The 25,406-nt window shown below is 42.8% G+C and overlaps 1 protein-coding gene and 1 long non-coding RNA gene across 3 annotated transcripts in view; both read right to left on the minus strand.

Moving 5' to 3' along the window:
- Positions 1–993: 993 nt before the first annotated feature.
- Positions 994–3,227, minus strand: LOC115535683 (uncharacterized). The gene is made up of 3 exons (XR_003974541.1): positions 2,522–3,227; positions 1,719–1,754; positions 994–1,043 (listed from the first exon to the last, which is right to left on the minus strand). It is a non-coding gene; the product is annotated as an uncharacterized LOC115535683 (long non-coding RNA).
- Positions 3,228–8,176: 4,949 nt separating this feature from the next.
- Positions 8,177–25,406, minus strand: part of LOC115535650 (V-type proton ATPase subunit C 1-A) — a 29,935-nt gene continuing 12,705 nt past the window's right edge. For both annotated transcript variants that reach the window (XM_030347042.1, XM_030347041.1), the window contains exons 4-13: positions 22,120–22,205; positions 21,694–21,788; positions 21,259–21,350; positions 17,488–17,586; positions 17,319–17,387; positions 16,726–16,818; positions 9,702–9,795; positions 9,346–9,443; positions 9,108–9,231; positions 8,177–8,995 (exon numbers count right to left, since the gene is read on the minus strand). In XM_030347042.1, the coding sequence (XP_030202902.1) occupies positions 8,897–8,995; positions 9,108–9,231; positions 9,346–9,443; positions 9,702–9,795; positions 16,726–16,818; positions 17,319–17,387; positions 17,488–17,586; positions 21,259–21,350; positions 21,694–21,788; positions 22,120–22,205 (949 nt within the window). In that variant the 3' untranslated portion in view covers positions 8,177–8,896. The remainder of the gene's footprint in view (positions 8,996–9,107; positions 9,232–9,345; positions 9,444–9,701; positions 9,796–16,725; positions 16,819–17,318; positions 17,388–17,487; positions 17,587–21,258; positions 21,351–21,693; positions 21,789–22,119; positions 22,206–25,406) is intronic.

Here is a 25,406-nt window from a genome sequence, read left to right on the forward strand (position 1 = left end):
AAAATAGCCATACCTTCCATGCCGGTCTCGGAAAACAGCGATGCACTGAGAGGTCATTACCAGCAGAGCGGAGTTCACGTCAGAGGTCAAGCACTGAAGTCTCGCTGCAAGGTTGAGGTATTCGCCTACTTCAGGAGAAGATACAAACGTTCCATACATTGAGTTACACTTTGTCAGCACATGCTGCTGTCTTTGGCCAAAAACAATCTCAGGGAGTTCCTGTATATTCAAGTGTCCATGCACCATTGTTCCATCGACACATAACTGTCCCAGTGTAAGGGCATACATTGCATGGCCGCGATCCAAAATCTGATCAAGGTCTGCGCTTTGCAGGTGATGTAACTCGTGCAGGAAAGCTAGAAATGTCACAGAGTTACAGGTGCACTGACTGTTTTTTGAATCAATATATCTATGATGGCTCTGACTGTAGGATGCTAACACACATGTCACATTAGCATGAGAATGGTCAGGAAAATGTACTTCTCTGTTGCTGTCAGGATCACAATTCTGCACATGTTCAGCTTGTGTTTTGAGCGGAAACTCACCAGACTTACTCCACCTTACTTTAGCCGCTTGGGATCTTTTGCTTTTCTTTGGCATCTCTTCAGCGTGAACTACAGGGAGTGTGACAGTAGGTACAGAGTGTGACAATAGGTACAGGAGGAGATTTCTCAAAACAAACCAGTTTGTAGTGAGATGGTACTTTCTATTTCAAAAAGAAAGATTTTTTTTTTTTTTCAAGTTTCTGGGTTTTTTTCAATGGCTCTGGGTTTTTCATTGGCTCAGGGGTTTTTCAAGTTCGTTTTTTTTGTTCATTTCAAGTACTTTAGAAATGAGAATTGCCGTAATGATAGCGGTAAATAAGGTAGAGAGAAATAGGGTAGAGACAGGTAGAGGATAGGCAAGCCGTTTTACTGAGCGGTCTCAAAAAAGAGACATCAAAAACGCCATAAGAGGAGATGGGGTTTGGGGGTAGCGAGAAAGATGGGGTAGGGGGGGTTTGGATGGTAAAAAAAACAGCAGGCTGCAGGGCCAATAGACGTCTTCTTTGTTCATGTACAGTGTTTAAACCGGAAAGAAAAGAAAACAAACATTAACTTAATTAAATTAATTGCATGAATCTGCTCAGCATGTCTCTGTCAACATTGGCTGGTATACACAGTACTTAGTTATAATGATAAAAGGCAGACATACACACAAGAAAAGAATCTGTTAACTAATGTCAGTTACAAACACTGCCCAGTATATAATAGAGGGACTGCAATACAAATGGTTTCTCTGTGCTTAATATTAGCCTATATTAATGAGCCCCAGATAATTATATATTATTAGGCTATTAATATATAGGAGAGAGAGAGAGAACCATAACTTGCTCAATTTTCAACCGATTTACAAACGGTTTGCAGTGTCATTAAAGTATGCAGGGTCATTAACAAATACAATGTGTCATAACTACATCTCTGGCGTTTATAAAAATGTAGCAAGTTATGGTTATTTAAAAAGTGTACCACTTCCACGCAATGTTATGGGTGAGCAGCTGACTGTGGTAAGCTGGCCGCCAGTGGTGACGTTCGAGACATCTAGTGTTCTATATATGTATCTATGGGTCTATTCACCTTATACTCGCCTTAATGTTGACTAAAGGCTAACACTGCTAGTTATAAACATAGCCAGACACAGGCATCTGAGTAACGGAGTTCAGATTTGCTTTTACTCACCAATCAAACCGAAGCAACGAGTTCTCTGGATGGTCTCTAGAAGATGAAACAACATATTAGACTAGGTTTATCTTTTCTTTTAAATTGAACATCTAAACGACATGAAACTACTAGAAAGAGAGAACGAGTTAAACACAGACACACACACACGCGAGCGCGTACGAGGCTGAATCCATGGCGTATGCCATGTTTTCCCGCCGATGTGTTTTCCCGCCAATGTGGTATGGTTTACAATGTGGTATGCTTACGCTGTTGAGAGATTAATTAAATGGCCTATATAACTTGACTACCAACAATTATTGAAGTTTAACATTTTGTTTAACAACTGACCGCTTGAATTTCAGGTTGTAGGCCTACTTTTTTCTCAGTGGCATTTTTACGTTCGCTCGCGCTTCAATATTGTTCTCGTTTAAGAACAAAAGGCGGTTGCATTCAGTTTATTGCTGCGTTGTCGTCGTCATCTTCTAGAAGAAACGTCTTCTTTAAGATTTGAGACCAATGTTATTTGAGACAAATCTTATAAATTTGCCTAACGTGTAGCCAAAGCGGCCAGTAAAAGGGACTTAGCGTATATTTGGGACTCTGCTTTCCATTGAACGGTAACTAATGTGACGCAGTGACTGCGCAAACTTTGGCTAACCGCTTTATTTTCGAATGTTCTGCCGCTGTTCGCAACATTTAATTCGCCAATATCATTTTCGTTTGGTTTTAATATGTCAATTAAATACTTTCCAGTGTTTTTAAAAGAAGATTATCGAAATAAACTGTATAAAGACAGGTTCATATAATTATATGTGACTTACCCGACTGTCTTCATCTGTGGAATGACGCTCGTGTCGTCTGGGCTGGTATTTAAAGGCTGTCACGCCACGAGCCGCTGTATCGCGTGCTCATTCAGATCAACGCTGACATGATAATAACGTAGCCTATGGCCTATATATCGTTCTGAACAGGTAGGTTGGTTCTATGTCTGACACAATCTGTCAGTCGCCTTTTAAAACGACAATAATCGAGCAGTGTAGCCTTCTTGAATGTATGAGTAACAGAGTTATAGAGTGTTTAATTGTATGCGTATTTGACATGTACAAAAAGACTGGTTGCATCAAATGCTGCTTTGAGAGTCTTCATGAACTTCTGACATATCTCTCGACTTGTACCTAGAATTTGAATATATATTTCTCTCAGTAATAATTGATTGTTACCAGGGCTGTAGTGGAGGGTGAACGCACGTAAACACCGTTTACGCACCTCTGGGATTTAGGAAATAGCGTTTACGCACCTCTAAATAGCGTTTACGAACCTCAAAGTTCCCTGTGCCTTGTATTCTGCCGTTGGAATAATCGGAAATAAATTTGGTATCATTTTAAAACACATAAAACAAAGTTTCATATGGTTGAACAAATGAACTCTGTAATCTGAATCATTTTCATCTGCGCTGTGCTATTATGGTCTGTGACCCTCCAATCAGTGCCTTGCGGCTGCGGCGGCAACACCAATCCGGATCCAGGAAAATATGTAAACAGGAAGTATGTAAACACATGGCCCTACGCGTTGTGGATTATCATGCCTGCCTACCTGTCATTAATTAGCCATGGATGTCAGGGCGATTTTTGAAGAGACCTTCGAGTGCTCCCACTCCAACAGATTCCCGAAAAAGGCCACAAGTACAAAGTAAGACTGAAGAGGAATCAATTCATATGAGTTGTTTTTGTGATTTATAAATCAATTTGACTTACGGGAGCTTTTCCATTCATCCTGGAACGTGCATCTTTTCAGGGAATTTGTACAATAAATCCATAACAAATACCGAATATCGATTGTTTTATGTGTCCATTTTATATCCATTATAATGGACACCTCGTCGGGCATTATCCCTTACATAACGCCTTCTTCATTTACAGTCTGCCGGCTAATGGTAGTAGTGGTAGGAGGAGCAGTATAAATGTTGAATAGCTTTATTCAAGTGAGGGATTGGAACAGAGTTCCAAATGTTAAAATCGGATTGCAGTGTGTGTGTTTCACCCGGCCGATGTTATCTGTGTGTGTGTGTGTGTGTGTGTGTGTGTGTGTGTGTGTGTGTGTGTGTGTGTGTGTGTGTGTGTGTGTGTGTGTGTGTGCCCAAGCCGGCGTGCGTGTGTGTGTGTGTGTGTGTGTGCGTGTGTTTCACCCGGCCGATGTTATCTTTGTGTGTGTGTGTGTGTGTGTGTGTGTGTGTGTGTGTGTGTGTGTGTGTGTGTGTGTGTGTGTGTGTCTCACCAAGCCGGTGTGTGTGTGTGTGTGTGTGTGTCTGTGTCTCACCAGGCCGGTGGTGTGTGTGTGTGTGTGTGTGTGTGTGTGTGTGTGTGTGTGTGTGTGTGTGTGTGTGTGTGTGTCTCACCAAGCCGGTGTGTGTGTGTGTGTCTGTGTCTCACCAGGCCGGTGGTGTGTGTGTGTGTGTGTGTGTGTGTGGGTGTGTGTGTGTGTGTGTGTGTGTGTGTGTGTGTGTGTGTGTGTGTGTGTGTGCGTGCGTTTGTGGGGTTAAGGGAGACTGCCTGAATGTCAACGGAAATCAATGAAACCAACTGAAAACTAATCCGGTGTCAAACTAAAACTGTGATTCTGGAAAAAGTTTAAAAGCTATCGAAATTTCGTTTAGATATTATTGAAGATACAAATGTCAACATTTGTTTAATTGTTTCAGCGATGGTAAACGGCTGAAAAATGATTTAGTTACAATGTCTTTAGTAATTTAAGTGTCAGAATGGGCAGACTGCCTCAATGGGACAAACTGTAGAATATGACGGTTTGAGACTAAAACTGTGAATCTGAAAAAACTATAAATGGTATCGAAATTCTGTTTCAATATTATTGAAGATACAAATATTTAGATCTGTTTAATTCCTTGAATGATGGTAAACGGTTTGAAATTTGACCAAGTTATGAAGGTTTGAATGTTGGAAGGGTTGAATCGGATCAAGGATGAATCAGCGTTTTTTTAATTTTGAATGGGAGTGAATGGGGGAATTTTCGGTGAATAACGTTGAATATCTCGGGAATTATGAATAATATCAATAAGACAAAATAATAGCACAGTAGTACTATTGGAGCTGAACGTTTTAATGTTTGAATGATGTTTCTACGTTGAAGTATGTTGAAGGAGTCACGTTGCGAAAAAGTGGCAGAATATTTATAATAAAAATTAAACTAAAACTGTGAATCTGAAAAAACTATAAACGATAGCGAAATTATGTTTGAATATTATTGAAGAGAAAAATGTGTAAATCTGTTTAATTCTTTGAATGATGGTAAACGGTTGAAATTTGACCAAGTTATGAAGGTTTGAATGTTGGAAGGGTTGAATCGGATCAAGGATGAATCAGCCTCATTTGAATATCGACTGTTGAAGACCACTGATTGGTCAACGAGCTGTTGCCATGGTAAAACGGTTAGAGTGAGAGCAACTGAAAACGAATCCGGAATAAAAACTAAAACGGTGAATATGAAAAAAACTATAAATGATATCGAAATTCTGTTTGAAGATTATTGAAGATACAAATGTGTAGATCTGTTTAATTCTTTGAATGATGGTAAACGGTTGAAATTTGACCAAGTTATGAAGGTTTGAATGTTGGAAGTGTTGAATCGGATGAAGGGTGAATCAGCGTTTTTTTTAATTTTGAATGGGAGTGAATGGGGGAATTTTCGGTGAATAAAGTTGAATATCTCGGGAATTATGAAGAATATCATTAAGAAAAGTAATAGCGCTCGATTCCTAATGGAGCTGAACGTTTTAATGTTTGAATGATGTTTCTACGTTGAAGTATGGCGAAGGAGTTGCACTCCAAAATAACGGCGGAATAATAATAAAATTAAATACGTAGGATTTCAAAGCTGTGAATGCTTGCAGCATTCACACCAAATATGTAGGATTTCAAAGCTGTGAATGCTTGCAGCATTCACACCAATTATTTAGGCACTACAGTTCTTGAAACGTCAGCTGTGCCAACTTTTTTGGCATGAGCATTTTCAGTTAAGGTGGGCCAGCTGTTCAGTTAAGATGGGCCAGCTGTTCAGGTTAAATGGGCCAGCTGTTCAGGTTAAATGGGCCAGCTGTTCATTTAAGATGGGCCAGCTGTTCAGGTTAAATGGGCCAGCTGTTCAGGTTAAATGGGCCAGCTGTTCCGGTTAAATGGCCAGCTGTGACAGACATGTGACAAGACAAATTCATGAATTAATTCATTCATGTTTTAATTAAACCAGAGGGCCAAAGGCTGTTACTGATGTCTATGACTGGAGGAATGTCTTCACTTAATTTTAAAACACAATTGCTTATACAACCACATAACATTTAAACTGCATTACACAAACATATTCATAGTGCCATTAAAACAACAAGAACAGCATCAGTGAACTGATGTCAGTGGTGTGTGTGTGTGTGTGTGTGTGTGTGCGTGTGTGTGTGTGTGCGTGCGTGCGTGCGTGCGTGCGTGCGTGCGTGCGTGCGTGCGTGCGTGCGTGCGTGCGTGCGTGCGTGCGTGCGTGCGTGCGTGTGTGTGTGTGTGTACAAAAGAGAAGTGAAGAGAATGGTATCTGTGATGAAACATTATTCAAATACAATCTTTGCAAATGAAACCATCGTCATCACAGATACCATTCTGGTAGGGCTTCCGCCCTGACACATGTTCACTGCCAGTCACCTTTCCACTGATGCGTCTTTGCAGTGTGGATCGCGGCACACCCCATGCTCGTGATAAGAGGTGCACACTCACTCTAATTCCTTTCTTTACTCCCTCCCTGTATTCTTCCAAGGCACCCTTCATCCTCTCCTCTTTCCACAGATTGTAGTTTGGCCTTCCTTTTCCTCCCTGTTTTATCTTTGCACCTCTCCTCTCTGGTCCTTGCTCCTCCTCTCATTTCCTCTGCATTCCTTTCTCCTCATCTATTCTCTCCCTTTCTGTCTCCTCTGCTTGTTTCCTCTCTTATCCTTCCTCCTCCCACTTCCTCTCTCTTTCCTTCTCCCTCTCTCCTCTCCTCTCGCTTCCTTCTCGTTTGCCATACCCACTGTAAATAAAATATCTACAAGCATTAATTATTGGTGGGGGGTCATGGTGAGTGTGTGTGTGTGTGTGTGTGTGTGTGTGTGTGTGTGTGTGTGTGTGTGTGTGTGTGTGTGTGTTTGTGTGCACATGTGTGTGTGTGGGTGAGTGTGTGTGTGTGTGTGTGAAACCTGTGCGTGTGTTGGTCGGTGTGCGAGTGTGTGGGTGCGTGTCTGTGCATGGGTGTGTGTGTATGCACGTACGTACGTACACACACACACACACACATTTGCATACATACATGAATTAAGATATCAGTTAGCCTATTCTGCCACAAATAAAGCTTCAATACACAAAAGCTACCACCCAGTCATATGTAACAAGCTAAGTTACACAAACACAGCGAAAGTAGTTCACTACATAGGAAGCTAGCCTACTTTGAGTTGCGCTAATTTCACATGACAATCAACATACAGATTTTAGTTGAACCAAATGTCATACACATGTGTGTATGTGAGTGACACAGTGTACGGCCCATTTTAGCTGAAACCATGTGGCCCATTTTACCTCAGTGGCTTAAGGTAAATAGGGCCGCCAAGATAAAACATCACTTTTCCCAAATGAAGTTCATATACCAAACTAACAGCATTATTTCTGATGGATGCCATCAAGATATATATTATGCATAGTTTTTTTTATGTGTATGTTTGTTTTTAATAGATGTATCATCCTTATAATGGTTTAGTTAGTTTTGGTATGCCAGGCTACTTACCATGCAGCTTTCTGGTGCAGTCTAGATTTGAAGTATTGCCCTGCCCACCATAGCAACCATAAACCAATAAAATCACCTGTTACTTGTCAAGCACAGGTATGGCAACAGTTTGAAATCCTTTGCAGTCATTGGCCCTAAATTCCAGAGGGGCTGGGACCACCAAACCTTAAATGGCCCATTTTACCTGATGGCCCACTTTACCTGATATCACCCCTTTTGTGTTTATTTAAGTCTCAGGCGACTTTTGTTGCGTTTCTCTTAATAAATTGTCTCAATAAATTGTATTTTTTATATTATTTCATTGTTGAAGGGAGACAGTCATTTCTGCTGTTGCTTTAATTGTTGTGAATGTGACACATAAAGCATCTTGAAAAACAGCCACAACCTTTTTAGAAAATGATGCATCTTAAAATTTACGACCGGTCCTCCAAATTATTTTATGAATAGGCTGTCCTTGGAACAAAAAGGTTAAGAAACCCCTGATCTAATCTCTGAAGTCGTTTTTTAGGTCCATAAATAATACAGCATCCCAAGGATATTTACCGTCTCCAATACATTGGTGAACAGATAATATTCGATTTGTTCTCTTAATAAACTTTACAACAATAAAAAAAACCGTTATTTATTGCAAACGCCCTTATGAGTCTGTGTTATACACCATTTGACAGCAGTTGAAGTTATATATATTTATTTGGATGATTACTTACAATATTATTGAATTAGACAGTATTTGCACATAGATGAGTTTTCGGATAATCATAATATACATGAATACAGTGGACTTCTTCGATTGAAGAACAGCATTAAATTTCACAAGTACTTGAAGCAATTCTTTGAAGAAAAGGTTTTGGAAGAAAAAAAAATCACAATGACTTCTTAACCAGAAGTTCCTCACACATAACACTACAGACAAAGCACCGTAAAAAAAAATAAAAAAACACGAGCTTTAGAGCTATAGTCTACACTACAGCTATTGTCTCTACTATAAATATGATCAACATACAGCTTTTTTTCTTTCAGTCCGTCTCCCCCACTAACCCTGAACTCCCCATGCTACTTTGAGTCTCACTAAGAAGGATGTGTAGATAGACTGGGGGAAAATGACTAAGTATAAATACGATTAGAAGACAAGACAGTGCCCTGGATGATTCAAGCAATGGGGATAGCTCTCCATTGGATACTTTGGAGAAAGATGGAACAGATTGCACTAAACACTTAAGTAGCGTTTTTGGAATGTAATGGAGAGGTCGCAAGAAAGAGAAAAAGACAGAGCGAGAGCGAGCGAGAGAGAGAAAACTGAAAAGAAAAACTCTGAACACACAAGAAATGAAGGAAGGTAGCATTTGGTTTGCGAGTGTTGTGCTGATCCGATGGGATGATATGTGTGGTCTCTAGAACTTGAAGTCCAGCAGGTTGCAGTCTATCTTGTAGTACACATAGGGGTAGTACTCCTGCTGGCTCAGGTTGAGCCCGGGGATGTCCATGGCAGCCTGAAGAAGAGGAGAGCAACCACCCAAAGATAAGCTACGGCTATCACAACAACCACAACACAGCATGACCAAACAACGAAACAGAGAAACACATTGATTGAATGCTGCTCACGTCTATGATGTTTGCGCTGCCGTCCAGGTGTTTGTACAGGTCGTACAGCACCTCGCGCAGCTTCTTGACGTTCTTCTTGTGGGGCTGCAGGAGCATGGCCTGGAAGTTCACCGGCAGACCATAGCTAAAACAATAGCAAACAAAACCTCATCCCTGGTACATTACAGACACCATTAACAACTAAATGGCCGATACGCTCCCGGTCGATTTACGTTTGACCTTCTCTCTCTCTGCTCACCGTAAGACGGACTCTACGAACACACGCAGCGCTTTGATGTGGATCCACGCGATGAAGGCCTCGCTGAAGTTCACCTTCAGCCACCGCACCAAGGGACCCTGGAGGACAGCACAAGCATGCTCTTTAATGAGCCCACATATCAATGATTCACTCGTTAATCAACACCTTTTAACACCATTAGCACACATACTCCATTGCTTTTTCATTATAATTATTGATGTGGAAATGATTGACGAGTCAGCAGAGCAATATCCTGCTGGGTTCATTGAAAAAATCACAGACAATTGGCTGAACATTTTAATTTTAATACAGATTAAAAATCTAGAGGTTGATTTAAGAACCCCCGCCGATCGTACAAACTGTTTCTTTTTGTCGGTGGACAGCCGCGTCAGTTCCTCTTTGTCGGCCTTCATCTCCTCATCGTTGTACTGGAAGTCCCGCACAGTGAACCTACAGAGACAGAGAAGGAACATGCAATTATTCGGATCGCAACACACGTCACACACACAGGCATAAAATAAAAAATACTCATGTGCAAAAGTGCGTCTATATCTCTGGAAATACTATATACCCGTGTAATTTTATCAGCCAACATCCCACAAAATCAGAAGTCTGGGTCGTGTAAATTGTAGAGGTCGACATGTGGCACGGAGGGCCTGATTGACACAGACTATGTTCGAATGGTCATAGCTTTTTGTAGAGGTCGACATGTGGCACGGAGAGGCTGATTGACACAGACTACGTTTGAATGGTCATAGTTTTTGAAAAGGAGTCTTGGTTAGTCTTGTCGTGGCGTGCTGTTCCGAATTTCCAAGCTAGGTTTAAACAAAATGTTTTTAGAATGTGCAGCAGTAAAAAAAACTATGTCAGAATACACATTTGAACACTAGATTCCTGTGATTTAGAAAACTAAAGGCATAATACTAGCCTGGAAAAGGAGATGAATCTGAATGACCTGGCAGCAGCGCCTGGCCCCTCTGCAATTCAGACAGCAGACCTGTGTGGTTCGGGGCAATCACAACCGTATCCAATATGGAGTGGATTTGAATTGGTTAGCCTAGCGATTATTGTACTTGCACTTGGTTCTATGAACATCCTTACTGTACCGACAGCGATATATTGTTGCACTTCTTATGACAAATGTACTTATTGTAAGTCGCTTTGGATAAAAGCGTCTGCTAAATGCCCTAAATGTAAATGTTTGATACGATCAGTGGACAAAGGAGCTCACTGCAGAGCCAATGGTTCAGCTTGACCAAGCGCAACTGCTAGGTCCAGCCCCACCTCTAGCTCCATCTCTAGCTCCACCTCTAGATCCAGCCGCGCCCCCACTCAGGTTCAGCCCCTCTCCAACTCACTCATACAACTTGGTAGCACCAGTTCAGCAGCGTCTAACACCAGCCCAGAGAGCAGCTCTGTCTGGGCAGCGGTGCACTGCGGCGTCCGCCAGAGGGTTAAGCTTCTCGGACACTGTAGTTAAAATGCAACGGTGTGTGTGGACTTGCGGGTGTGTGGAGCTTGTTCTGGACAGCCGTCGACTTTGATGATCACTGCCAAGAGATAGTGTATAGTGTGAAGCGTATGACATAATGCTACGGTGTGTGCAGATTTGTGGAACTATGCATGAGCAGCGGTTTATTTTTGGTTTATCTCTGCGTCTGATTGAAGGTAAAGCTCCTCAGTATAATGCCACGGGTTTTGGTGCATTGCCTCAACAATGTCATTCATTATAACACTTACACTTAACACTTACAGTGGAGGAAATACTTATTTAATCCCCCACTGATTTTGCAACTTTGCCGACTGAGTATGAAAATAACGGTCTATAATTTGGTAAAATGGTAGGTTTATTTTAACAGTGAGAGACAGATTATCAAAAAGAAAATTTGATAAAAAAATATGCATACGAGTTAAATAAGTATTTGATCCCATAATAACCATAAAGGATTCTAGCTCCCGCAAGTTAGTCCTTTCGCTTAAGGGACAAGACAACTATAAGTGCGATTATGCGAAGATGGAAAAAGCACAAAATGACTGTGAATCACTCTCGGCCTGGGGCTCCACGCAAGATCTCCCCTCTTGGGGTATCAATGATCATGAGACAGGTGAGGGATCAACCCAGAACTACACGGGAGGAGCTTGTTAAAGATCCCATGCCATTCTATTTATGGATGCTTTAATATAGGTATTAGTGGGCCACAAACACAGTATTCAAAGACGTCCCCGAAATTCAGCCGTGGTGCAGAGTTACAGTCGCTCCGAAACAGTCGCACATTGAGCTTCCCAAACGCGCTGTTTCGGTGGGCGTGTCAAGGCAGGTCAAGGAGGGGGTGGGGGTGTGGCCCTGAGCAGCTTGTAGCCACAGTACCATGCGCTCTGTATACGGTGGGCGTGTCAAGGCAGGTCAAGGAGGGGGGTGGGGGTGTGGCCCTAAGCAGCTTGTAGCCACTGACAGTACCATGCGCTCTGTTTACGGTGGATGTATCGCAATGGCTCGTAGAAACCCATATTATACATAGATATCTATATCATATAATATATAATATATATTATCACCTGGCCCTGAGCAGCTTGTAGCCACGGTACCATGCGCTCTGTTTACGGTGGATGTATCGCAATGGCTCTTAGAAACCCATATTAATATACATAGATATCTATATCATATAATATATAATATATATTATCACGGCCAAAAGCTGTGTGAGCCTCCAGACGATAGGTTATTATCAATCTCAAACGACCGCGTCTACTTCAGATTGATGTGGAAGTGGAAGAACCATAGACGTCGGAGAACCCGATTAAGTCCTTTGTGATTCATTATATCGTCTGGACGCGCACACAGCTTTTGGCCGTGATAATATGTATTATTTGATATGATATTATTTAGATATAGAGCTCCAGGACTGTAACGCAAGTGTTGTACACTTCCTTGTTATTTGGATAACCGTTCTGCTGTTGGTGTGATGGCGCATAACACGTCGGACTCTCGTCTCTGGTATTTCTACAACGAGACTCGTAGTGGGGGTTATCTCAGCCATGGTTGAGAAAGAATTGGGGGAAAGGAACTTTGGCTTTGACTCCCTGAAGTAGGCTACATGAACCACGACATGGAGGAGAAAGGGATTGTTGGCCGCGAATGTATCCCGCTTGAGCCCTGCTTCCCGCCGCCTCGGCAGCGGTCAGCGCTAATCACCGCCTCGGCAGCGGTCAGCGCTAATCACCGCATCCTGAAGCCGAGGCGGTGGTCCATCGGCAGCGAGGCTCCGGCGGGAGACGACCGCGGTCAACAATCCCTTTCTCCTCCATGTCGTGGTTCATGACTTCAGGGAGTCAAAGCCAAAGTTCCTTTCCCCCAATTCATTCTCAACCATGGCTGAGATAACCCCCACTACGAGTCTAGTTGGAGAAATACCAGAGACGAGAGTCCGACGTGTGTACAACACTTGCGTTACAGTCCTGGAGCTCTATATCTAAATAATATCATATAATACATAGATATCTATATCAAATAATACATATTATCACGGCCAAAAGCTGTGTGCACGTCCAGACGATATAATGAATCACAAAGGACTTCGTCGGGTTCTCCGACGTCTCTGGTTCTTCCACTTCCACATCAATCTGTAGTAGACAGTTCCGTGCGCTGCCTGCTGCCTGCTGCCGGCGCGAGGCACCACCGCCCGGCTGCCCGCTGCCGGGCGGTGGTGCTTCGCGGCGGTGGTGCCTCGCGGCAACCGGCGGCAGGCAGCATGTCGCAGTTCATGTAGTTCGATGTCGTTCTGCCATTGCATTCAAAATTCTGTAACTAGCCTGTTACTACGAACTAAGCAACTACCGTACACGTATTAGCATTTAGCACTAGCTCAATCACGACTCCTTCAGAATTCTTGTGGGTGGTTACGAACCAACCAAGTGGGCAGGGCCATGAATAATAATTTGACAACGCTACGTCACAGTGTCACCTTATCCAGATCGGCTAATTTCTTCTGCCTTTTTCCTTTCATTGCCTATTGCATTCAGCAGACAAACTGCATAGATTTCAAACTTACCACAGCTCACAAACTTATTCAGACCTATGTTATTTAACAAACAATAGGAAAAATGTGATTTTAATGGCATGGCTTTAATGATGTCAAGGCAGCTGGGACCACAGTCACCAAGAAAACCATTGGTAACACACTACGCCATAATGGATTAAAATCCTGCAGCGCCAAAGGGCCCCCTGCTGAAGAAGGCACATATACAGGCCCGTCTGAAGTTTGCCAATGAACACCTGGATGAGTCCGAGAATGCTTCACTGAAGGTAATGTGGTTAGATGAATCCAAAATCGAGCTCTTTGGTTTCAATTTGACGCGCCGTGTTTAGAGAAAGAGGAATTCTGTCTGACCCCAAGAACACCATCCCCACCGTCAAGCATGGAGGTGGAAGCATTATGCTTTTGGGGTGTTTCTCTGCCAAGGGGACCGATCGACTTCACCGCATCGTGGGAAAGGTGGATGGGGCCATGTAACGTGAAATCCTGGCTGTCAACCTCCTTCTCTCAGCCAGGATACGTTGTGGATGGGACAGCAAAACAATGACCCTAAACATACAGCAAAGGCAACCAAGGAGTGGCTCAAAAAGAAGCACATTAAGGTCATGGAGTGGCCTAGCCAGTCTCCAGACCTTAATCCCATAGAAAATCTGTGGAGGGAAATTAAGCTTTCAATTGCCAAGCGACAGCCTCGAAACCTTGAAGATTTGGAGAGAATCTGCAAAGAGCGGCGGTCCAAAATTCCTCCTGAGATGTGGGCAAACTTGGTCATCAACTACAAGAAAACGTCTGGCCTCTGTACTTGCCAGCAGGGTTTCTCGCCGAAGTACTAAGCAATGTTTTGATAGGGGATCAAATACTAATTTCACTCAATGAAATACAAAACAATTCATATATTTTATTTAATGCTATTTTCTGGATTATTATTTTATATTCTGTCCCTCACTGTTAAAATAGACCTTCCATTCAAATGATAGATCGTTCAATTCTTTGTCAGTGGGCAAACTTTCAAAATCAGTGAGGGATCAAATAATTATTTCCTCCACTGTATACACAACAGTACACTAAGGGTGCACTCACACTAGGCCAGCTGGCCGTGGCCGTGGCCGTTTTCACACCTAACCGTGCTCAAATCTGCCAGTGTGAGTGTGGCCAGTCTGGCCAGGCCAGGCCAACTTGGCCACTTGGGAGAGGTGTGCTGCTAGCTACGGTACGGGCCGCCACGGTACAGATGCTAATGAGCCGACATGCGCACACGCACGGCTACGCAACCTGAGCTGGATGACGTATAGTCCATGCGACGACCATGGACATAATAAAGGCGACGAGCCTTCTTTCCCATTAAACGGTAAACATGGCGTCAAGCGGTTCAACTAGTGAGTGTGACTAGAGTGGGCTCTATCTGAGAACGGCTCCAAATAAGCAACAGACTCAGCAAAGTGCGAACTGTGTTCTCTGTGTTGTTGTCCATTGTTGTTAAAACTCTGACTGCGGCAGACTTTATTATGGTCCATGCAGCGGACGCTTGGTGATGACGTGTTACGACGTGATGACGTATGTACAAGAGCCTACCGTGGCCAGGCCACATTTGCGACGGCCAACGGCCACGGCCAGATGGCCTAGTGTGAGTGCAGGCCAGAGAACAATGGGGCCAGTTGAGCACGGTTAGGTGTGAAAACAGCCAACGGAAAAAGTATCACAAAGTTGCCTTGGGTCACTAAATGCCCCCCCTTAATATTTTTAAATCTCATATTTTTATCGCAACGGGATTCACCCTATGTGTTCAAATCCAGCCGGAAACAGTGGGTACACACCGACATTTTAGCACCTTAACCTAACCATTACCATAACCATGAAACCATAACCCTAACCAAAACTGGGTTGATGGCTAGTGACAAGAGAGGCGGAGCTGGACGTCAAAGCTCCATCCATTTGGCTATGAGGACCACCATGATAACGTCCCTTGGAAATCAAAAATGACCTGAGAGGTTTGAATGCGCAGATTAGGATTGGTCTGACGATATCAGGCTAGCATGATACCAACAATAAATACTTGAATAGCTAGATTAGAGATATTATTGAATGATTGATAATAACCATGATACACATAAGTATGTCCAAATTTTATTGTGTGTACAAATAAAACATACATATTATCTCTTTGTATTATCTATTCATGTATGGCCATGGCTTTTCCATCTACAAGCACGAAGCCTGTGAGTTTAAGAATCCATGTTATCTTTTTGAGCGTAGGCAAGCTATTTGTAAGGTATCTTTTATATTGCAGTCCTTCATGCTCACACTTCTTCTTAGCTAACAAGGATTGGACTGAATGCAATATGTTAATCTCTGTCCAAAGCTTTGTAAATCCTGTAAATGTTCCTTGGAAGGACGAAACTTTGGGATCAGAATTGGGGGGGTTTCGATTTTTGCAAGGATGACCATGAGATCATCAGTTGCGTCCCAAGTCCGGACAAAAGCATGTCTGGACGTTATAGCCCGGTTCTCTCCACTAAATGAACTGTGGCTAATCGTGTCTATTTTGAACAGAGAAGCCTATTGGCAATATAAGTTTCACAGTAACGGTGGGTAGCCTATACAACCTAGTAGTTGAAAATCATCCTAGTCTTGTTTGATCATCACCAAAAGGTTTGCGGTACCTTTTATAATCAAAAAAGCTGTACTTCAAACACCAAACTAACACACAATCACAGCATGGTTCGCATTTCTGATCTGATTGGTTTAAGACAATTTGAGACTGTCTTTTCGGAGGCTGATGACCAAGAACTTAACATTTTTGGTTTGTCTGCTGCCGAAATACATGAATATTGGGGGGGGGGGGTCACATTGGTTTGTATTTTTGGGGGTGCTATTACGCCCTTGGTTCCTTTATTCATTATCATTTCAGTGTTATACAGTAACCCATTTTCCCATTCATTGTCATGTTTGTTTTGTTCAACATTTTGTACTTGTAGCACTGACTGCTGCAGACTATTTTGAACCAAGCACTCACTCCTATCCTTATCTAATGATGTTAAAGGCCCATGTGCAGGTTAACCGGAAGTCTTGATTAATGGGTACACAAAGCACTCAAAATATGTGTATCATTTATAAAATGTCTCCAAAATAGTGTTAAAGTCCAGTTTTTGTCGTTTTTAGCAAACCGCTAAAATAGTACCTACTTTTTCGTATTACATTCCGTTTTGTGATACCCAACAACATTAAATGTAATAAATAACAGTTTAAATCTTTATTACCAACAAGCAAATTGCACAAATTTGTTGGAAAATAACACCTGCAACACAGCCTTTAATGAAGATGCTGTGTGGCACACTGGGTCACCTACTTGTTTTCTCTGGCCTTGTGCTTGAAGTCATCGATGGCCTTCCTGAAGAGAGTGACGCTGAACAGGCCGCTGTCGTGGTCCTCAAACAACAGGCTGTGCATGGGGACATTATGGGGAAAGAGTCAAACACCACCATGTCTTCATGGGGAACTCCCATTGGGTGAAGGACCTGGATTATACTGTGCTCAACCAGACCCCACCACTGAGTTTATTATTGATTATATTGATTGCTCCTCATTGATTCACGTGTGTGTGTGTGTGTGTGTGTGTGTGTGTGTGTGTGTGTGTGTGTGTGTGTGTGTGTGTGTGTGTGTGTGTGTGTGTGTGTGTGTGTTAGTGCGTGATATATATTTATTTATTTTAATTTTTTATTTTTTTAACTCATAAAGACTTCAAACTTGTGTCTTTTTATCCTGGTCACATACAAACAATTTTCTGTTCTCAAACAACTTGAAGAATACCCCAGGGTAAAATGAATTGGTGGTCAGTACATTTGAGAAGGGAAGGCAGCTGAATAAGTAGCTGAATATCATACATGTCCCTGAACTGCAGCGGGACTTTCGAACTGGGGATGAACCGTCATGGATGCTTACTTAGTGGACCGGGGGACCACCATCTCAGACAGAGTCTCGTACGTCTTCTGCCACTCAACATAGTTAATCCTGAAGGGGAGACACAATCATTCAGACCATCATGGTTAACGTCATCACCAAACCCTGCTGGTTCAGTTTCGACTGTCTCCCGGAACGGTGCAGTACTCACTTTGGTACGACCACCAGCATGGTTAGAAGATACTCAGAATCCAGAATGAAATCTTCTTTCTTGACGATGTCTGCCAGACTCCTGGTCAGCAGGCTGCCCCTAGACAAAGGCAAAGGCATCGCAGATTGGCATGTGAAAGCCATCGGGGATGTTAATACAATAACATTGCCAGTGCTGAATTATGGACTAAACATCCGACCTGGAAAAGTGCAGCCGATTTGTGAATGTTGTTTTAAAGTGGAGATATAATTAAAAACTAGAACTGCAAGCAGTTATGCAGGGGTCCAAGAAATGTGCATTTCGCCGGCACAACGCGTAGCATGTGTTCAAAACGCTACCGTGAACCTGTGGATACAAAGGTTTTGACTGTGGGAGGTTCGGTGTGGGAGATATATCCCCAAACGCGTTTTCAGAACATTCCTTTGGCCAGTTAGGAGATTAACAATTCCCTCGTTTATGGCGGCCCATAATGGCGAAATTTTGTAGAAGATATACAATTTCCTCGTTTATTGCGCCCCCTTATGGCGAAATTTCCCGAAATTGTTATCGAACGACATTAAGGTTAGCACCGACATGTGTGTGTAAAACTTGGACTCGATCCGATGTCTAATTTTGGATTTTTAGGGATTTTGGATTTTACACGTCTAATTTAGCTAATAAACCAATATTCAAAACGCTACCGTTTCGTCGTCGAAGGTCGGATCAAAAAAGTGTCCGAGGATTTCTTTGCGTGTGCGTCTGAAGATGCCTTGTGCAAAGTTTGGTGTCGATTGGTCAAAAAATGTGGGAGGAGTAGGGAAAAGGCAGTTTAGCGGTTTTCGCGATTTTGCGGAAAAAAATTATCGACGCAAATGGGCGTGGCCTATTCCAAAAGATGCAGCAGACTCCAGTGAATCTGTGTGGTTTTTTTTGGACTGTGGGAGGTTCGGTGTGGGAGTTATAGCCCCAAACGCGTATTCCTTGGTATAGCGCCACCTAGTGGCCGGCATGTCTGGATTTGGTCGTCTGCGGTCACCTCACGTACCTGGATCTAGTCATGCAATTGGCGTGTGTGCACCATTTACGGTTTGGGCTGTGGTACCACTTCTAGCTGGGAATAATAATAAACACTACAAAAACAATAGGGATCCAACCTGTTGGCTTGGACCCCTAACAACACAAGTCGGTCCATGATTCTTTGAGTGAGATATGCATTTCTGAAAGTACCCCGCCTACAGTTACCAAACGAGCGAGTCAGGGCATATGTGAATATTACCTCCCACTTCCAAACCCCCCTCCAATCAGAGCATAGCAAGATTTTGTGGACAAGCGGACGAGCAGCTCCGGCGGGGGAGCTCGGCAGCAGCCTGGCAGCTCAGCTCCGGGAGTGAAATCCCTTTCTCCGCCGGAGCTGCCGGACTGCCGCCGAGCTCCCCCCGCCGGAATGTCGCCGAATCTTTGGTGGCAGTCCCGCAGCTCCGAAGGGTGTACTCCGGGAGCTGAACGGCGGCAGTCCGGCAGCTCCGACGGGTGTACTCCGGGAGCTGAACGGCGGCAGTCCGGCAGCTCCGGCAGGGGGAGCTCGGCGGCAGTCCGGCGGCTAAGCTCCCAGAGTACAATCCCTTTCTCCTCCATGTCACAGTTCAATATGGACTTCAGAGAGTCAAGGCCAAAGTTCCTTTAACCCGATTCTTCTCAACCATAGCTGAGATATCCCCGACTACGAGTCTTTACTTGTTGTTGAAGTAGGCTACCAGAGACGGCAGAGGCAAGTCTTTACAATTCATAATATCATCCGAGGCACGCAAAGCTTTTGGCTGCGATATTAGATATATTATATAAATACCTATATATTATATAATATTATTATTATTAGGGGTCCGATAATTGTTTCCCTCAAATTCTGTAAAAGTCATACTGCAGCCTATACAAAATTTGTGGTACTGCACCAAAAGGTGGCGCTATTGTAAAGAAAATATGAATTAGGCTTATTTCACCTCACAAGATTGACCTGGACTCAAAATTCTTTCATCATATATTGTTTACTTTTCCCACAATTTCATAGAAAAGCCAAACGTCCACAGTCTGAACCCATTTTGCCTGTATGACCATTTTGTTATTGTGTAAATACCATACGGCTATCATTAGGTGGATACCATTAACACTGCAAATTTTCAGATCTGTACTCTTTTAAGGAAGCCCTCGATTCTCTTGCGAAATGTGTGCTTGGAGTTTTCTTGATGTTGTGTGCTTATCAATCGATATTTTCTCCATGTGAATGAGGCTTCACGCAGTTCAGGAATGTCAGTGGCTCAATGGGATAATGCCTTGTACTGGTGATCCTTAGGTTGAGAGTTTGAATCCCGATTAGACAATTATGAACATGCTGAACATGACTTTCGGCCATTGCTCTGCAGCCCAGTCACCTGAAAGCCAAGGCACAGTATGGCATTAAGGGGAATATCAACATCTTTCCTTCATAATATATGTCTATATAATACATAATATATGTATTTATATATCTTCCATTAGTGTGTTCTTGACTTTCATTTTGCTCAGACCCCGTTAATCACTGCTTGCAGTTATGTTTATTATTATTATTATTATATTATATTATATAGCTATAGAGCTCAACAGCGCAACAATCACTTCTCCTCCATGCTGTGGTTCACACTGATAGCTCATTGGTCTATGGGCAGCAGCTCATTTGCATTAAAGCTACAGACACCAGAACCAGCGCATTCTGAAGGGACTGACTCCTGGGGCTTTCACACCAAAAAGAACCAAGAGCTAGTTCCGGGCTGGTGCTAGGGCCAGTTCCAAACAGGTTCCAGCCTTATCCCAGTTATGAACCAGTTGGTTTCACATCGGCCAGAGCCAGCCATGGAGCCGGCAAGAGCAACGTCCTAACGTCACTGCAAACGTCTCCGCTTTCCAAGCAACCCTCGCGCCTTGCCGGAACTGTACAATAAGAAGACGAACCCTCGCGCCAGTTTCAAACACAACAACAACACGTGAATCTGTGTATGGTTCGTTCTTGGAATATTCAGATTTAAAACAAAATCAGAAAAAAACTATTAACTGAGTCGTTTTTTTGTTTTTTTCTGATTTTGTTTTAAATCTGAATATTCAAAGAACGAACCATACACGGATTCACGTCCATTGTTTACTTCGGTGTTTTAAAAAGGCCTGTCTTCGTTGGTCTTCCTGTTTATGAAGGTAAGGATAACCCCGCCCCCTGCCCCCCGCGTAAAAGCAGTTCTAGTTCTAGCCCAGCTCAAACCTGGGGCTGGAGTTGAACCGGTTTTTAGAGGCCGGAGCCGGTTCTCTGGCGGTGTGAAACCAAAACACTGGCCCTAGCTCCGAACTGGCCCGGAACAGGCTCAGATTTTGAAGCGGTGTGAAAGGCCCAACAGAGGGGAATAGCGGTAGGCAAGTTTTTTTTTCCTAAAAGCAATTTCCAGCAAACAGCTTCAAAAACATGTTTTCTAGAACCCATATACTATGTTAACTTTTTGGGAGAACACCATAGTATGTCTCCTTTAAGCTTGTGATGAACACATTTTTAATGCACTTCACCACAAATATGAAAACATTTTCTTTGCCGGTCCCCATATCGCTATTCTGCACCTTTTTTGTAGTAGTGTTTTGTAGTGGTTTGTAGCCTCACATTTAACTCAAAGCATCTGCTTTGGCTAACTGTGAATATAAATGTTTATAATTAGGATATATAGCAGCTTATTAAGTGCTTGAGAGTTGGTGAATGTGGGTGCGGTGACCAACATGACTCACGCGTTCTTCCTCTCCAGGTTCTGCAGGTTTCCCTTCAGGTTGTTGTAGGCCGAGGCTCTTGCCTTCAGGTCGTTGTCAATCTGACTCACTTGCTGTGGAGTTACAACGTGTATGATGCATGCATTACTTCAGATGACTATGATTAGCACACTATTTTGTGCACTCCTGTATACAGGTATGTTAGTTTGATCCTGCCACAAATACATATTACATAATAGACACTACCGTCACGAACATCATCCATCAAATGCGAAAAACCTCTCTAAAGGAACTTTATTCTGAGCACATTTAATACTTTTTTTTTTAATTATACATTTCTGCCTTTGTATACACTTTGTAATATAATATATAAAATAGATCAAATACATGTACAAAAAAACACAAGATGGTACTATTCTACAGTGATTCTGCTTTTTTTGCACCATTGGACATTACCTTGGAGATGATCTCAGAGATGTTTTTCAGCGACTGTTTGATGGGATACTTGGCCATGTCCCACTGGAACCTGGTCACATATGTGACCAGGTCAACTGGGTGAAAACAAGAACCATATACATATTAATGTATGTTTCCGTTTTTGTAGTGCTTATGCAAATAAATTAACCAAGAAAACTTAAAAAAACATAACTAAGATAGGAATCACTCTAAGATAGGAATGAAGCTTTAACAGTTAGGTCCAGAGATGGAGATTACATGACCAAGATGAGCTTCCTAGGTGAATATGTTTGCTCGTTAGCGGGAGGACCAGGCAGGAGCATACATCTACACAGACCTTGTGAGGCGTTTCTAACCATCATGGAATAGCATGCATGTGAAGGCTCACCCCAGTGGAGGACATGGATGGAGCGGCGGTTACTGTACCTCCGTTAGCTAACAGGTTCTCCTGGATCTTATCTCGGCTGTCCTCCAGAACATCTGCCATGTACTGGGCCACCTTTTTCACCACACTGACACACACACACACACACACACACACACACACACACACACACACACACACACACACACACACACACACACACACACACACACACACACACACACACTCAAGCAGAAGGATATTATGTGGCTAGGGTGTGTGACTCCCAGCCAAAGGTTAGTTGGTTTGATATTGGATGCCTGCAAGATTCTTGTCTAAACCTAAACCCTGGAAAAGCCAGCCTAAAGCTAAACCTGCATAAAATCGCATGATAAATTACTACGCACATTGTACTTTGCTGGATTGAGACATTGCATTCCTGATTTAACTGAGGTATGGGTCATACAGTAGTTCAATTCATGAGAAAACATGGCACAGCTTGAACAGTTACTATTACTAATGAATAGAACAAGCACCAAGAGTACAAGTTTACAATATGGAATGAATGGGTACATCACCTTGCTAGAAGTAAAAAGGTTTGACTTGAATTACAAAATGAAAGGAGAGCTAGGAACACATGACGGAATAAAGACAACCTTTATAGATAACTGTTCAGTGATTTTTGAGGAGAATATCTGCAATATTGTCTGAGGTGTTGTACATAGGGAATCTTTGGCTATGTACTTATTAATTTCTAATTTTGCTATCGTTTACTTATTTATTTTAATATATATTTTTATATATTCTCTTAAATGTATTTGCATAAATATATTTTTGTAAAAAATAAATAAATGGGTAGCTGCAACCCTAGTTTGGTGCCGTTTGTATCATCCTGCCTGTTTGAGGGCATATACATATAAAATTGACCACCAAAAATTAGCACCAAATATTGGGCCCTATATACAAGGAGTCCTGACTGTGGCTATTTGACATATTGCAGCATCTCCATCCAGATAAGAAAGTCTCACCGTAAGCAAGGTATGATTCACAGCAGTCTTTACTTTTTTGGAATACAATAATAGAGCAATTTATTCAACAAAAAAAAATCTAAACTTCCCATGACCCCCCCTCCCCATGCCTGTCCAATTTACACCTGTAAAAACTGTCGGCCCTGGTGGGTCTGGGAGTGGGTGTAAGCGACCCCACCCCACCTCTGTCGGAGAGAACACTTTGGTCCAAGGGAGGGCTGTGATGCACTGGAATGCACCGACGTGTGTCTTTTGCACATAACAAATAGAATATATATATTTATTACACGGGTCTTCTCAATGCCGTGGAACGCTGTTAGTGCCATTTTGCCATTTTAGACTCAGATTTGGATATATTATTTAGATTCATATTTAGTGAATGTTTATTATTGTCGTGTTTTTGTTGAAAGTAGTTTGAAACGGGTCGCTTTTAACTCACTTTATTTGTTAAAGTATTTCGGTATGGTAACAATGAGGCAAAGGGAGGGAATTGTATCTAACACGCGTAGAGAGAAATACCGAGAGCTACTTCGAGCCCCGGGGCTTAGGCCCGAGGCTCTCTGCGGGTCCGCCTCTGACCTTGATTTGCATAGTTTTGCATTTTAGTTTAATAACTGTTTAGTGTACTTGCTTTCATTGCTTAGAATTATTAGGGATGCATAGAATATATTAGTTGCTTTAGAGCGCGTTGTTATGACGTACGGTGTTGCGCAATTAGGGAGAGTAAAAGTGTGTATTTGTATGATTTGTTTCATTCAGTAAAGACGGAGCAAACACTCTTTTTACACCGTCGTTTCAACAGAGTAAACAAGCGTAAACCTCGTTCTTTCTGTCATAGAGTGGTTAAGTGACTGAATATGTTTAGAGATATTTACTGCTCACAACAAGGGAGCTTTAGCCACTACATTAAGTAGAAAAAACAGTTTGCCGAGGGCTAGAGAACATCATTGGAAGCCGAGGGAAGATGTGCGGCGCTGGACTAGAATGGAGGAAACAAGCCAGCCTACAGAAGAAGTAGCTAGCAGTGGGGACCACCCCATCGGAATTCCAGACGACTTTTTTGATGATGGATGAATACATAAAGAACAAAAATGAAATACTGGAGAAACTATAGCTACATATTTGATGCTCATGATGAAATAAGGATAATTCTGTCATTGTAATCAACATAGCCAAGATGTGCGTATAGCCAGTAGTCACAAAGGACATTTTTGAGAAAAATGCCATGGCTAGATATAGTCATATTAGCCCATAAGAAGCTCGAGTTTGACTCTGGAAATAAAGACAGCCCTGGAATCTTCATTTTGAAATCATCTACATGTTTTGAGATTGAAGGACTGTTGATCTGGATTTCAGAAGTTAGAAGAGTTTGCTATAACCAGAGACTTATCTAACATTAGCAAGGTGAGTCTGTCACCGAAGATGTGGATCCAGACGACAAGTCATCCGCTGTACTAGATGAAGGTGACTGTGACTGAGACAATCAAGAAAGCCAATTGGCACTACAGCATTGGGATGCCTCTCAGGAACAATAATGTGGTGATGCCAAACAACAAATGTGTTGCAGAGCAAGGGGCATAAAACTTGAAAAGGAAACTCGCCAAGAACTCCAGTTTCCACGATGACTACAAGACCTTCATGTCAGACCTGCTGAACCAAGGCTACGCAGTGGAAGTTCCTGAAGACGAGCACAACCGCAACGACGGCAGAGTATGGTACATCCCCAATCACGGCGTGACCCATCCACAAAAGGGAAAGCTGCGGGTTGTTTTCGATTGTGCTGCTTCGTTTCAAGGGAAGTCACTGAACAAGGAACTGTTACAGGGTCCGGACCTCACTAATGGTCTGGTTTGAGTCCTGACGAGGTTTCGACACGGACACATCGCACTCATCTCCGACATTGAAGCGATGTACCATCAACCAAGAGTCCCTGATGAGGACCTACGATCTTCTATGATTCCTCTGGTGGCCACATGGAGATATGAGTCAGCCTCCGCGCGAGTACAAGATGGTGGTCCACTTGTTTGGGGCCAAGTCGAGCCCTTGCTGCGCCAACTACGCTTTAAGACGGACTGCAGAGGATGGAAAAGACAGGTCATCACCTAAAACAGTAACTACAGTCCTAGAGAACTTCTACTTCGATGACTGCCTGGCCTCAACGTCCGACGAGAAGTAAGCTATTACCTCGACCAAGGACCTCATTGCACTGTGTGAGAGTGGAGGATTCCGCTTGACCAAGTGGTCAAGTAACAGCTGCAAAGTGCTGTCATCACTTCCCGAACAAGAGAGAGAGAGAGAGAGAGAGAGAAGAATCTAGACCT

Source organism: Gadus morhua, chromosome 22, assembly GCF_902167405.1.
Source record: "Gadus morhua chromosome 22, gadMor3.0, whole genome shotgun sequence".
Taxonomy (NCBI): Eukaryota; Metazoa; Chordata; class Actinopteri; order Gadiformes; family Gadidae; genus Gadus; species Gadus morhua.